Source organism: Amphiura filiformis, chromosome 2 (assembly GCF_039555335.1).
Source record: "Amphiura filiformis chromosome 2, Afil_fr2py, whole genome shotgun sequence".
NCBI classification, from domain to species: domain Eukaryota; kingdom Metazoa; phylum Echinodermata; class Ophiuroidea; order Amphilepidida; family Amphiuridae; genus Amphiura; species Amphiura filiformis.
This window is the reverse complement of record NC_092629.1, coordinates 11,568,475-11,584,532: the sequence shown is the minus strand read 5'-3', so window position 1 is coordinate 11,584,532 and position 16,058 is coordinate 11,568,475. Positions and strand designations below refer to the sequence as shown.

General features: G+C 35.5%; 1 protein-coding gene across 1 annotated transcript in view; it reads right to left on the bottom strand.

Annotated features, from left to right (window-relative positions):
* The window catches only part of LOC140145882 (intraflagellar transport protein 74 homolog), a 74,174-nt gene that overhangs the window by 33,878 nt on the left and 24,238 nt on the right, over positions 1-16,058 (bottom strand). Inside the window, exons 10-11 of the mRNA XM_072167581.1 lie at positions 15,784-15,906; positions 2,670-2,854 (exon numbers count right to left, since the gene is read on the bottom strand). Coding sequence (XP_072023682.1) covers positions 2,670-2,854; positions 15,784-15,906 — 308 coding nt within the window. The remainder of the gene's footprint in view (positions 1-2,669; positions 2,855-15,783; positions 15,907-16,058) is intronic.

Here is a 16,058-nt window from a genome sequence, read left to right as displayed (position 1 = left end):
AAGGTCAAATGGAGTTCAATGTCATGTAACATGTGGGAACATGATCAGTGGTGTTTGTGACCAAGTATGATCAAAATCGGTCAAAGCATAGCAGAGCTAGGGCGAAACGTGGCAAATCACGCAAAATGTCACGTTTTGCTAAGAAAAATCAAAAAAAATCACGTTTTTGACCATTGTAGCTAGGTCAAAGGTCAGATGCAAGTCAAAGTCATATGACATGTGCGGGCAATGCCAACGGTCCTTCTGACAACGTTTAGTTAAAATACGTCAATCCGAGGCTGAGTTATACGTACGAATGTGGTCGACAGAAGAAACAAAGAAAGAAAAAGAACGCCAAGAAGACAGTACAAGCCGGCGCTGCGTCGGCTTGTAAGAAAGAAAGAACCTGTAAGAAAAAAGACACAGCCGTGACTAACGTCACGGCTGTGTAAATATGAGGACTTTGTTATTGCCAATCAGTTGTTTTAATTGGTTAAGTAAACGATAACACTTGAGCATCTTTTTGAATGAAGATGTACTATTATTAGCATTCCTTATTGAACCAATTAAAACATACAAAAGTGAAATCACACAAATTGTAACGAATATCTTAAATAGGGAAAAGGTGAACATATTATAGGGTCATGCTTCATATGTAAATTTTGTATCAGCGTGAAACATCGCAACATGAAATTCATGATTTTGTAACTGAATGCAAAAATGTAACATGAAATTCATGACAGTTTTGTCTTTATACTCTTATTCCATAAACATTCATGAAAGCAATGATAACACACTTCAACACATACTTGTATGCACACGAACTTAAAAGCAAATCAGATTGACAGTATGCAAAGACTTATGATTTCAAACTGCTCAAAATATATTAATATTATTGTTTTGCAACACCAAGTGTTTGCTTGCCCCAAATCCATGAAATGGACAAATCCACATATTTACATTCAAATGCGGGTCACGACTTGGCACCATCCTTGTTGCCAACTCATAATTCATAGAGGGACACAAATCTGTGATGTGATTAAACAAACAGGAGTCAGCTAAATGGGCTATTCCAGTTGAAATCCATACACCCCCATGGAAGACACGACATGAATATCCCACACAGGGAGTGTGAATTTCAAATGGAGTTTACCTGCAATGGATGACTCCATTTGAAAACTACACCCCCTTCAAATGGGGTTACTTGAATGGTGACTCCATTTGAAAACTAGACCCCTGTGTGGGCGATTAGGGTCATGTCAACCGTAGGGGGTACATGTGGATTTTAGCAGGAATAGCCTAATATTAAGCAAACAAATTGGCTCAATTGGTAAGGCATTAGACTCTGGTACACTGATGTGTAGCGGGTCGAGAGCGAGCCCCATCGCAGCTCATGTTTGTTCTTGTGGAATAACTGAGTTAAACTAAAATTCCTTTGGGCTAGAAACTAACTGCTTAATTGCCTTGGTTACCCGCATGAGAACTTAGTGAATGATCCTGGTTGTGATGGTTTATTGTGATTTGAATAAGGTGTGTGCTTCTTAGATGCAAGTAATATGATGTCTTGGGCCACAGCAGTCTGGGATTTCCTGTAAAGGTGCAGAGGCTTGTGGGATTATGCCTGTGTGTAGCGCACTATAAATCGCTGGGTTTAAAAAAAAAACTCTTCACATTGAGCCAAGTGAGCAATGGTGAGTGACATTCTTTTTTTCATTGAGGTATCACTGGAACTGGAACAAATGTGCCCATCCACCACAAACTGGTCGTAAAGTCGGCATTTTCCATTTTGAGATACAATCAAAAACAGTATATGGATTTCTATGTAAAATATAGTAGGAATTTGACCTTTGATGAACCATAACTTCACTTCCAGATGTCAGATGAAGCTGGTTGAGGTGTCATTTTAAAGCTGAAAGTGAATTCTTTCAAAATCTGCAATAAACAGAAAATGATCTAGAGCCGACTTTACTACCACTTCGTGGTGGATGGTCACAAATATAGTGATTGACTTTCCAACCAAATTTATTACCTCAGGGGCCCTTTTCACAAAGCCTTACGATCGATCTTACCACTAAAATCGAGATGAAATGAATCTTAATATCAAAATCATGGCTCATTTGAAAGGCCCGATGAAACTAAAATAAAATTGTGGATTATTTTTTCGGTCTTGGTTTTTTCGTCATTTTGGTCCAGTAATTGTGACAGATTATGACCAAAAAAAAGTAACATACCAAAAAAATTAATGAAATGAAAAAACTTCACAACCATTTTGCTAGACACTGGGTTCTTGGTAAATCTGCTAACTTTTAAATGGACAATGCTATTGCAAAAATAGTTCAATTCCAACCCAATTTTTCAAATTGCTAATTGCCAGGATCATTCATGCTTGAACCAATATGCAATTTAGTTACAATTTGTGTTCATGTCATAGTATATTAATGATTTCAAAATGGATACAAATCCACATAACATGCTCAATCTGAGGCTATTGACGAACGTGTTGATACTACGCTTTATTCTGTACATTGCGTGTATTGTTATAGAGGGCCATACTACAGGCTGTATGCATTGTAATACAAAAAGTAGCCTGGGTTCGGAAAAGTAACCTCAAATCGTGCACTACAAATCCAATGCATTTGGGACTATACTCGAGTCAATCCAGTTTAGACAAAGCTTTGATCATTACTTACTTCTTCTCCATTCCTGCGATCTCTTGGTTATCATCTTTGACTTGTTTCAGCAGTCTTTCCCTCTCCTCTGCAGGGGACCCTCTGGCCTGTTCTTCAGCAACTAATGAGGCTTTCTTCTCTTCTAACTCATGAAGCTGTTCATACAGCCTTACTGCTTCCTGCTTCACTTGGGAGTGGGAAAGTTCCTAGAAAAAGCAATGAATTTAAAAAGGGAGGATAAGGATTTTATAGTTTCATGTTCAAACTATGAGAGCCATATTGGTTGGATTGTCACATGTCTGCTCACCTGCTACCTATAAGGCCTAACAAAACTAATGCTTTGTTACCTGTAACCGGACCGACCGTGCAAAAACGTGCCAACCGTACCAACTTTTATCAACTTTTGAAAGGAAAAAAAAAAATTTCCATTACCTAACGCTAACAGTCAACAGACGTGGTCATTATACTTTTTCAATGACCTGCATTTGCGTCCGCGTATTTAAAATTTATCATCTGTGATTGGATCGCACTTGCTGCGTATATTAATGAGGTTATGCGTATCAATGGGGTGTAACCTCGAGCCTGATCCCTGACCCCCCACGGTGACCTCGCTATTCAAGTCTTAGTAATTTTGAATTGGAATAGTATTCTTGGCCGCAATTTTGATAGAAATTTGTGCATTGCAAATTAATTGAATATTATGCAATTTTAATTTCTTCATGTTTGTGGAACACCTTACCGGTTCATATCAGAAATGCCGCTACTCTTGAATCATTCAAAACTATGCTCAAGACATATCTTTTTCCATAATGTTGTTTTCTGTATTTGATCATGTTTGCTGTTCTTTTTAATATGCTTGTTGCGCTTTGTAGCCACAGGAAAAGGCGCATTATAAATTATGTTAGTTAAGTTAAGTTAAGAAAAACGTAATTTCAAAAATATCTAACAACGGAAAAAAATATTTATATACAAAAACTCTTACCATAATATTATTAACATACGACAAGTAACTTATTTTGCATCAAAGGAGGAATTCTTCCTATTCAAATACATTGGTAGACCACCCACTGTGCTCGGGGTCACATTCCATAATGCTAATATGTCTGCGCCCATGGGTGTCACATGTCCAGAAAATTTTCCCGTGAAAACTTACCTATTAATTCTGACTGTAGAAAGGATACAAAATTTTTCCTCAAAATAATTTTTTCGCTACCTATCAACTCTCTTTTTTTTCAGCATGTTACAGGAAACAAAAAAATATTTTTGTTAGGTCTAATGCATTCTTCATTTGTAACTCATTAAATTGTTCACTTGGGAATGTTAAAGTTATTAAAAAGAGCAATGAAGTTTCTTTTCCCAGATTCTTTGAATGAAGTTAAAAAGGATTACACATCATCCCAATTGAGAGGGGCAGTATTACTCCTATGAATGATTGAGCAAGCATTTTCATTTAAAAAAACAAATGCTGCATTTTTAGTTCTCCAAAGTGATTTCTATGATGAATTTTTCCATTGAAATTATAGCTTTAAAAGAAAGAGAAAAAAAAGTAGAAAAAAAAACAATATCTCCACATTTGACCCTCCTTCAAAAAGTCAAAATTATTTCAACTCAAGCTAAATTGGTTCTTGCTTGATCAATCCCTAGCATTGTGAAATATCCAATAACTTTCGGTATCTATGCAAACATTTAGTCTGTGGGTAATTACTTGTGAGCAATTCTGGGATGCCAAAGATGGATTTTTATATTAACCCTAACACTGGACCCTGCTTTTTGGGATCGGAAGTCAAAGATCCGAAAAAGTCAAGGAGAAGAAGAATTTTTGACTTGGCACCCCCGGGATTCGAGCCTTTGACCCCTCGCATGCCAAGCACACGATCACGGACCGGTAGCTACACGGGTTATTGCTGCCCGGCCAGCAATTTAGTGCGCATATAACCCTTAGGGTGATTGCGTCATCGCAGACCCTGGGATTCATGCATGCGCAGATTTTTTCATCGTAAGATTTTGTAAGATTTTTGGGTGTTAGGGTTAATATCTTAATAACATCACAATGCACTCCATCTCCAGGGTTGTGCATTGTTCTGGTGAAAAAAATTCAGGGCAGTGCACTGATCTTTGTCATTTGCACCAGAACAAAATCATATTTAGTCATCAACCTCTAATCAATGCAATATTGCTGGTTGATCCAAGGATTGAACCAATTTAGATGGTCCCTTAAAACTCCTAACTAATTTGATTATGATTCAAATGAAAAATAAACCATGGCAAATATTAATATAAAACAAAATAAAAATTCATTAAAATGAATAGGGTAAGACAATGAGAAATGTGCAAGAGGTATGTATGACTAGAAATTTGCCTATACTCGAGAATTATGATGGGCATAGTGGGTAAAGAACTGAAAAGTGCTTCAATTCTGACAGATCAAATTGTTCATTAAGCAAAAGTAAGTCAGAAAAAGAACATATGACACCTATTTTAAAAATAACATAATTGTAAATTTGTAACCAAAAATATAGTTAATAGTAATAACATAATTTGATACAAGCGACCTATGAATCCAGCTATATAGTGCAAAATCAATGCCAGCCTGCCATGCCCTGCAGATTTCATAAGTTGAATTATAAAAAAAGCATCAAATTTGCACAAGCATGTAATTCAAATCATCAATAGTATATTGATTTGGTCGTAAAATGCAATCATTGATATACCAAACAAACAGAGACAATATTGTTGCACAATAATTATATCAATAATTACAAAATATAAACATATTTTCATAGAAGACTACCTAGGCCCTATATGGTATAAATTCCTCAAAGAGGAATTTTTATTATATAGGCATAAGAATACATTTCAATGAAACAAAAATTCTGAAAAACAAAGGAAATTTGCACAAAATATAGCAGAAATGCTTAAAAAAAGAAATAAAAAGAAATAAAACGGTGGAAATTTGGCCAAACAAATCTAGGAATTCCTGTCAAAAAGGGAAAATTCTCATGTTTGATTGATACACCTAATAATCTGAAAATGCTACACTGTAAAAAATAACAGTGAAATTTACAGTAAAATACTGTAAAAAAGGCTAATTATTTACAGTATTTGGCTGTAATTGATAAAAACAGGCAAATACTGTATTTTTTAGTTTAAATTATCTAGGCCTATCAAAACTGAAATTAAAATTGGAGTTATAATTCAACGTTTAAGCAATATCAATATCATCACTACACTGTAAGAATGGTCACTTATACGATTAAGTACTAAATATCACGTGACTAAATTTTACAGTAAAAGTGTGTGCAGCCAATCTGCCAACCAAAACCTGTCAAATTTACAGTATCCTGTAAAAAAGATGAATTTTACAGGTTTCAACTGTATTTCTTGACAGGAAACTGTAAATTTTACAGTTAGGCGATGTAAAAAACTGTTCTATGGGAAGGGTGGACTTTTGAAGTCAGTCAGCATTTTTTATCCTAAACACATTCTCAAGCTCTAAAATAACTCGCCAAATATACCTATTTTACAGCATTTTGAGTGTGTTCATTTTTACAGGATACTGTAAATTTTACAGGGTTTTGTTGGCAGATTGGCTGCACACACTTTTACTGTAAAATTTACAAGATTTTTTTTTACAGTGTAGGCCTCTACAGCTGTACATGTACATCCCCTACCCTCCTTTTCGCTACCATCCCCCACCACCCTCTCCAGCACACATCTAGTGACACAATCTGATCCACTAAAGTCCCATTCAGTGAGCCCAGTGTTAGTGTGAAAAAAAATTATATTGTTTAACCAAAATTAGACAATTTGAAAAAGTTATTACCATTACTACCCTGCTCAGTGGCATGCTTGGTTGCAAAGTTATGAACTTTTTATTATGTCCATTTTCTTCTATTTTTCCTCTCTATTTTTGCCAATATCTCAATTGTCTGATTGGAAAGTTATTTTTGTAACTGTAAAAGGGATAATCTGACTATATGATATGGTAAGTTATCATTTACAAGGCAAATTCAATTTAACTTAGATTGTCTACAGCCAGAAAGGTTTAACATTACAACTTTAGAAGCAGGCATCAAGACTGTAACGACATGATTATGCACCATGATAGCTGCTTTCAGTAGTATTGGGTAAACCTTCATCTAATGAAGGGTAGGGGTAGATGGTAGCAAACCTCTTCATGCTAAAACCATGTACAGATAGAACTTTTGAATTTGCATCTTCCTTGGGATTTTGTCTTTATTTCTTGACCAATTTAAAACCAATAAAAGATGAAGCTATGGGCTGCTAGTTGTGATTTTCTGTCTTATATACGGGGTAAAAATAACTGGTACCTTTATTATTTTGCCGTCTGTGTATATTTTTTTAGATCATAGCCAACACATTATTTCTGCATGTATCTCCCCATGCCAGCAAACACAAAAATGTGTTTAAAATTTTACAAATGTGTTATAAATATGCTTTGATTTTGTTCAAAAGTTCCATGTAAATGTTAATATAAAGCTTAAAAACCCATAGCAGAAATACAGGTTAGGTGTGTTATATGGCTCAGTTAAACATGGGTTATAGAACTTTCACATGGCAATCTATGCAATGAATATCAGAGATTGATTCACTGTCTTCCCAGCATGCAATGCATAATTATTGTGCAATGGGACATCCCCGCTTCACAGCACAGCACTGGCAGCATAATCGCATGAAGTCCCACAGATGTGGTGGCGATATATCACAAAGGGTCATGGTGTATACCTGTTTCCTTCTCTTATTTTTGACTATAATTTGATCAGCTCAGTAAATCAGTGGGAATTGTTAGTATTTTACCCCTATGGCGACAAGCAGACCCATGTTAAATGTGATATAGTTATTTTTGGCCCATATCTTGGCCCATATCTTGTAGAAAGTAGACAAAGAATAGGACTTATTAATTAGGCCTATTTGTGATGATTCTGTGAAATGTCATGTCAAAAGACAATTCTAAAAAATATATATTGATTTTAATCCGCGATATTATAAGTCCTTCCGATTATCAGCTGATCAAACTAGAGTGAACCTTATTTTTTGAATAGCAAGCAAGTTCCAAATTTTCTTGAAAAGTTGAAACATTTCAGAATTGAACATTATCATAACCATATTTGGAATTTGCAAGAAAAATACATTAAAATGAGTACAAACAAGCCCAGTAGTGGTTCAGTGATTCTAGAGATACCTTTTGCAATTTTGTGAAAATATCTTAAACCTTTGGCTTTTTATGTTGAAGCATATGATAAGCATGCATAATATCAATGACTTCAGTAGGTTGCAATTAAAATGAGCACAAACAGGCCCAGTACTGGTTCAGTGGTTCTATAGAGATACGTCTTGAAATTTTGTGAAAATATCTTAAACCTTTGGCTTTTTATGTTGAAGCCTATAGCACACAAATCATCAATGCCTTCAGTAGATTACAATGCATTATGGGATTGAATACTAGATGAATACTAATGAAGCAAACATAGGTGAACACCCAGGAAGAATCATTACAGCAGTGAGTTCAATATTCATCTCTCATGTTTGAATCAATGTGTGTCAAATGTTCTAAGATTTCTCACCCTTGAAACCAGGACACATTTCTTGAAACTAAAACAAAATATTCTTCACCTGCGAAATCTGACATAAACTCCAATATTTACATTTCCTCTGTTACAAAATCTCTAGCACTATTTTTGGTACGTTTTAATGTAGTTCTTTAACTCCCCCTGAGCCCTACAAAATGATGTATAATGCATACTCACCTATATATATTTGTATAATATGTAGTTTCTTTGATAATTTTGTGTCTTCTATTATATTTATTGACTTTCCTATTTCTTTAACAAACGACACACTCTATGTACCAAAAAATAACACCAAATCTTATTGCAGAGTTCAACTCCATTCAAAGATCACTATCTTCAAAATCGACCTCTAGAAGTGGAGTATGAGTTTTAATACCCAGAATATTCAAAGGCCATGGTCTGCATGTATACATAATATAGCAGTCAAATAACTTAGTACTAACAGATGAGCATTTTTGAGACCCTCCTCTATTATGCTTATTGGCTTTCTTCTTTTCAGCATCCCCTCACTTTTATTGCATTCATCAAACTCCCACCTGAGCCTTCAAACCTTATGCTTTACTACATGTATGTAGTAAAACTTTGAACATTTGTATAGATCGCTAATGTTTCAAACATAATTGAAGGGGTGAATGCATGAACAGAATTTAGAGTAAACTCATCTTCATGCAAGTTGGTGAGGCAACAAGGTTTTGTCAGAAAGATATTGTGGTAAGATGTACAAACAAAAAACATATAAATAAAATAGAAAGTGCTCCCCTAACGGGTTGAGCACTTTCCTTTTGGATGGTTCATCTGAATTTAATTATAAATAAAATAATACAGACCAACCAACCCTGACTTTGTAATGTCAATGTAAATTTCTTCTTTTTTTGGCCTAAGAATAGTCAGTACGTGGATTGAGGTTGAAAGTGCTAAGAGATGTAAAGTTCTATTTATATTGGTTACTAGTGTGAGTATATCATGCAATAAACCAATCATAGGTATAGTAAATAAAAAAAACATTACTGCTCAAGGGGTTACAAGAAATCATTTCTATAGTCCCTCTCACAAACTCCATGCAGGCAAACAAACAACCAGGCAACCATCTGGGAGATACCATATGCCCACATATATGTGTCTTGGGGGGGGCCAAAAAGCAGTAGGTGCCCAAGGGGTTACAAGAAATAATTTATATAGCCCTTTCTCAAAAACTCCAGGCAGACAAACAAACAACCAGGCAACCATCTGTGCGATAACATAAGCCCAACATATGGGGAAGGGGTGGGGGCAAAAAGCAGTAGTGCCCAAGGGGTTACAAGAAATAATTTATATAGCCCTTTCTCAAAAACTCCAGGCAGACAAACAAACAACCAGGCAACCATCTGTGCGATAACATAAGCCCAACATATGGGGAAGGGGGGTGGGGGCAAAAAGCAGTAGTGCCCAAGGGGTTCCAAGAAATAATTTGAAAAGCCCTTTCTCAAGAACTCCAGGCAGGCAAACAAACAACCAGGCAACCATCTGGGCGATAACATAAGCCCAACATATGGGGGGGCAAAAAGCAGAAGTGCCCACGGGGTTACAAGAAATAATTTGTATAGCCCTTTCTCAAGAACTCCAGGAAGGCAAACAAACAACTAGGCAACCATCTTGGCGATAACATAAGCCCCACATATGTGTGGGGCCAAAAAGCAGTAGAGCCCAAGGGGTTACAAGAAATAATTTGTATAGCCCCTATCAAGAACCAGTGCATTACATACATACCTATACCGTAAAAACTTGATAGTTAAATAGCATATGTGCTTACTATCGAGCGCTTTTTAAAACAGGAAATTGTACCAATGTCTGATGATTTACCAACTGAGCTAATGGGGTTGAGACACACATTTGCAGGTTTACTTGTTCATATATAACTATGTGTATCAATGATTTGCTCTAAACCCTCTACACTTTTGTGTACGGGGCTCTTTATTTTTGCATGTTTTAAAAGCGCTCAATAGTAAGCACATATGCTAACTCTCAAGTTTTTACGGAATAGTAAGCATGCATTTTATTCTTAATTCTACTTCTCCACAGAGGAAACATGATCCACAGACAAAATGTCTTAACAACAACTTTAGCAGATGGCAGCTATTGTCTTTACTCTTTACTCCCAAGCATGCACTGACTAATCAACACACTTTACCTTGCCATATAATCCTACCTCTCCACAGAGGAAACAAGATCTACGGCCTCATCTACGAAAAAAACAATCCCTCTCAACGACAACTTCAAATGTTGGCCTCAATCACAGAGACGACCCACTTTATAATAATGGAAGTGACATGCACTGAGAAACATAAACTGCTATCACTCACAGGGAAATGTTCCAATGATTGGAATGAGTATTTCTTTGGATATCGAATTAAAGGATGGTAAATTGGACAGTTTTAGTTGCACCGGTGGGTGGGAGTGATTGGCTGAGTCTCTTGCAGGTCTATTCCAGTTGAAATCCATACACCCACTGTGGAAGACATGACCTTAATCTCCCACATATGGGGTGTAAACTTCAGATGGAATCACCCACTCAGGTACCCCCATTTGAAATTCATACTCCCTGTGTGGAAGATTGAGTAATGTCTTCCATAGGGGTGTGTAATTCAACAGGAATAACCATTACATGCACTGGTTGTTTTTCACATTTTTACTTTGAAGGGACAATTTTTTGTTATTTTGTTTAAAATGCTGTCTTCCTAAAATGTAAATTTGTATACTCATTTTATCCCATGTACATACTTGTTAAAGTGCTTTCACCTCAATGAAAGCCTCAATCAATCAATCAATCAATCAATCAATCAATTAATCAATCAATAAATCAATTTCATTTCCAACTGGCAAACCTTAAATAATTATTATTTTACACACGCTTAATCTTAATTGACAGGTTGCCAAATGCTTGTGTGTGACATTCAGCATGGAAGCTCCTCTTTAGAAAAAGGTCCCATTTCCATCCAGAAATGTAGGCTACATCCCTGATAATTTGACAAACTAGTCACACAGAAATAGTACTCTTCATTGAGTAGCCCTCTGGGGGATCACAGCATAACAGTATATCATTGCCATCTTTCCAACAAAGTGAGGGCTTCCTTTACAAATTTTGATTGCCTACTTCTTGTATGCAATGGGTGGGGGACATCAGTTTGCATAGGTAATTCACCCAAAGCATGGCATTATTCTGCTGGATGTGGCAGCCATTTCCCAAGCTCCCTCATGGCATACAAAGCAGATGATGGTGGCCTATGTCATTTTAATACAGCAACAGCTAATATGTGACAGCAACAATGCCCACACATTGAATGCAATATTTTTTTTGAGGTGCATATAATTTTTAGCTCTTAATCGAACCCATGCAGTACCATTCAACAAAAAGGGCACAATATATATTTCACAGTGCATTTTCACATGAAAATAAACAATTTTGGTTACAAATGGATAAAATAAGAAAAAAAATCGAAACTTCCCTACCGGGTTTTGAACCTGGAAATCATGTCTGACATGCCGTAACCACTGAGCTATTTGCCTAACCTTACACCTAAATAACATTATCATTGCTGCGCACAAAAATTAAAACCATACTTCATACTTATCGAACCCCAACCGATTTAAACTAGTAATATACCGTAAAACCTCGTCTACAAGCATACAGAGTGTTGTTGATGAAAGCTAAATTAATATGAAATATCCATAAATATGCCAATACAATAGATTGGTTTTACAATAGTACTTGTTTGTATAAGCTTGTATCAGTAATTTATATGCTCAAACTCCATAATGTTTAATTTTGTCGATGGATGGCGCCTAGATTAATTTAACTTTCAAAAGCACTCTATATGCTTGTAGACATGGTTTCATTTGTGCAATCATGCGTGTATTTTGTCAGTGACCATAAAATGCAGAGGAAATGTAGTGCCATTCAGTATATGCAGAGGGGAACATACACCAAGTTTGCTGGTATTAATTATGACATAGCTCATCATATATACCAAATGTAATACCTGCTGGACTTCGCTGATTACACCAGTCATTTTCTGATGACACTGCTGATTTATGGATCTCTACTGATAACCTGTCTGGACTTTCCTGATGACCATGTTGGCTTTTAAATGATGACACTGCTAACTTTGGTTGAAGACACTACAGTCATTGCTAATGACACTGCTGATGATCCCACCTGAAAACTTTTATGATGACCCTGATGGTCCCACCCACCCAAACATTATTTTGTTCCTTCCTTCCATACTCATTCAATTATTCATTTATTCTATTTCCATATCACACATATAATACATTCATAACCTCATTAATATATGGTCATTTTCACGGTAAAGGGTGTAACTTTTGATTTTTAGGGTCAAAATTTCAAACCACTTAAATATATTTCTGTTTACTGAAATCATGCATAGAAGCAACTTAATTTCAAGTAAAATAATGTTTCAAGGCTTAAACCTTTTGATTTCTAATAAAAAATTGGACATTTGCATAACATTTTGGTTAAAATCTAAGAAAAAATGTATTTTACATAACCTCAGAAAATTTTGACATGAAAGCTGGAATACATGTGAAATTCCATTCCAAAGTAAGTCAACAGATATAAGTTAAATTTTATACCATGTTTTGCTATGTTTGTAATTGCAGTTTTGAAATTTTTAACATCAAGTGTCATTTACAATGGAAATTTCCAAACCTTAAACATATTTTTAAGTTTTAATTGGGTTCCTAAAATAATTTGAATGTCTAACTTCATGTACAAATACTACTTGATGAAAGGAACCTCCCAGCCAAGTTTCACAGAAATTGGAGTTATTTTTTAGAATTGGCAATTCAAGCGATTTGTGTTTCGGAGGCTTCAGTTAACAACACAGGTGATCATAAAAGTAAAATATTTAGCTAACTATTACAAGTTGACATAAAAAATAGGTAAAAAATATCACAATTACCAATTTTCATGCTTTGCTTCTAAGTATTGAATTTCAGTTGTGACAAAATTAAATTATCACAGCAAGTCATTTTTTTTGTTTCAGAGGCTTCATGTTAACAACTGAATACATGAATACAAAAGCCACCTAAGTCCATGCGAAGTTATTTTGAAAGAAAAACCTGTGTATCATTTTAATTCCTTCAGTTAGATTTACCTGGTCAATATGGTAAGTTTTACGTGCAAATGAGTGGATTAACCTGTATTAGGTATGACGATTAGCATTTCAGGGACTTCGTGGGGTTCATTTTAAATTTTGGACTTAGGTGGTTTTTTGAATCATATACAAAGACAACAATGTTAGAATGAGATTACCACTAGTAAGATAACACAAAATAAAGCACACAGGTATGTATAATGTTGATAAGCATTCTGCCATGTAATATAAACCACACACTTTCCTTTATTAAACCCATTTTTTGTTCAAAAGTCATTCTCCAGCAATGAATGTGTTACAAGTGGACTTTTATACATACTGGATTTCAATCAATGTGTTACAAGACTCAAATCATGGAATTGGGTGATTCTTTCATACATGCTATTTTTCACATGCCCAATAGACACAGAGGATGAATTTGAGTTGTTCTTTCATGCATATAACAGGCCTATGTATAGCAACAATTTCCCATGCTTAACTCAATTTGGCCAAAGTATGGACTTAGGTGGCTTTTGTATTCATATATTCAATTGTTAAACATTGCAGAAGTAGTTTTTTGAAAACAACAGTGTTGGGATCATCTAAGCTGTTATTTTCTTGTGTGTATTGAATCAATGATTCTATCACGGCAGATATTGTAGATTTATCACACATTAATTTTTCACCCATTTGTTAAGTATGGTGTTTTTTGCATGTGAAGCCTCCGAAACAGGCTTTTTAAGGTATCAGTATATTTTTCAAACATTAACCATAATGTCAATTTTTTTTTAATTTATGACATTCTGCACATATCAAGTAATAATTACAATGCAGATATAATGAAACACACCAATTTAGATATGCATAGATGATAATTAAGTTTACTGTTGTTTCGGAGGCTTCATTTGTTTCGGAGGCTTCAATTGTTAACGGAAAGTTTGTATTGGGTCCCATTTTCAAACGGTGATATATATCTCCACGATTTAAAAACATGTGACTTGAGGATCTAGTTTGCTACATTTTAATAAATAGATTGGATGAGCTCTTTTATTTATATTTGCACAAGCTTGCTGAACAGTTTGTTTGGGAGGCTTCAAAAATTTAACGGGAGAGCGGCTCTTTGAAGTCATGATTATATAAAAATTTTAAAAGCTTGCAAATCGGCTAATTTTTGTTACCCATTTCAAGTTAAGATAACAACTGTTATGAATCAAGAAGAAGTGAAGAAATAACCAAGAATTATGAACCAAAGCTACACCCACAAAGTTTGTTAACAATTGTTAACGGAAAATGAAGCCTCGAAGCGATAAATATCGAAGTCCGGTTCTCAAAAATACAGGGCCGTTCACAATTAAATCTAATGTGGTAGTGTTTACTGAACATATGACTGTACTTTCAGGATAAGAAAAATTATCCATGAACTAACTGAAGAAAACACAGGGTTTTACAAAAATGTTACTGTTTTTATAGTTTTTCAAAATGGCAATATTAAGTACATTTAAGCCTGCTAAAACTGAACGCAGTAACTCCCAAAGCTGATTATGCTACCCAAGGTAGCTGCTAACTAGATGACTTATGTGGCCAAAAATTATGGAATTCTGTGGCTTTATTAGAACACTACGGATTAAAATGTTAAAAATCCAAAGTTACACCCTTTACCGTGAAAATGACCATATGCAATGTGTTTAATCCAATCACCATATTTGGACATCGAATGATTTCATAGTATGATTGGGTATTTCCTACAAACAATACGGTAATTGGCACCAAAAGGGCACATTTTTACAGTTTTGGAAGCATTTTTCCCCAGCGAATTTGGTCTCCGACTAGAAATGGGTCAGTGGCACAAATTCTTTTTAAAAGGTTTTTTTTGTTATTTTTCTCCTTCTGGAAATGTCACCCATTCTGTTGCAATCTGTTTGATCTTTGCCTAAACAATCAATTAGTTTGCCTGGACTACCAGTACAGTGTGAGATGCCCAAGTGGTCTCAGGTACTGCACTATCAGCCGGGAGAATACGATCTGCAAGTTCTCTTCCTCTCCCAATATATTCCTATAAGGTCGAGCATCCTGCAAGTATATTCAGCTTCTTGATCAGCTTTTATTTCTCTGATTGTGAAGCAATACAGAATATTGTAGAAATTCTTCTCACCCCATACACTACTTAGCACATGCCGATATAGGTAGTGTATGCGCAGTGTCTTCTTGTTCAGAAGTCATGTAAAGCTGTTAGTCCCATGTGCAGAAGAATCATCTGTGTGCATGTTAAAAGTATCAGTACTGTCGTAAAGAGAAAGTGGACAATACCTGGTTCTGATACCTGTAACCGTCCACTTTCTTAGGTTATCCACGGTTGTCAACCAGAATAAAAAGAATTAAAACAACAATACGCTACTTATTATATATACCCACCTCTTCCAGATTATATTTCTTTGTCTCTAATGCATCCAGCTCCTGTTGACGTACTTCAAGTTGCTGTAGCAGGGTTTCGTTGGTCTGTTTTAATGTCACATATTTCTGCTTTGTTTGAGGATTCTGTGAAACAAGTGAAAAGACGGACAGTGAGAATTTTAAAAAAGGTACTTCATGATCCACACCCTCATCTCCCCTGACTTACTCCAAACGAGTTGAGATTTTTATACTCTTGGACAAGTCACAGGACAACATCATGTAAGTTTTCTTGTAGA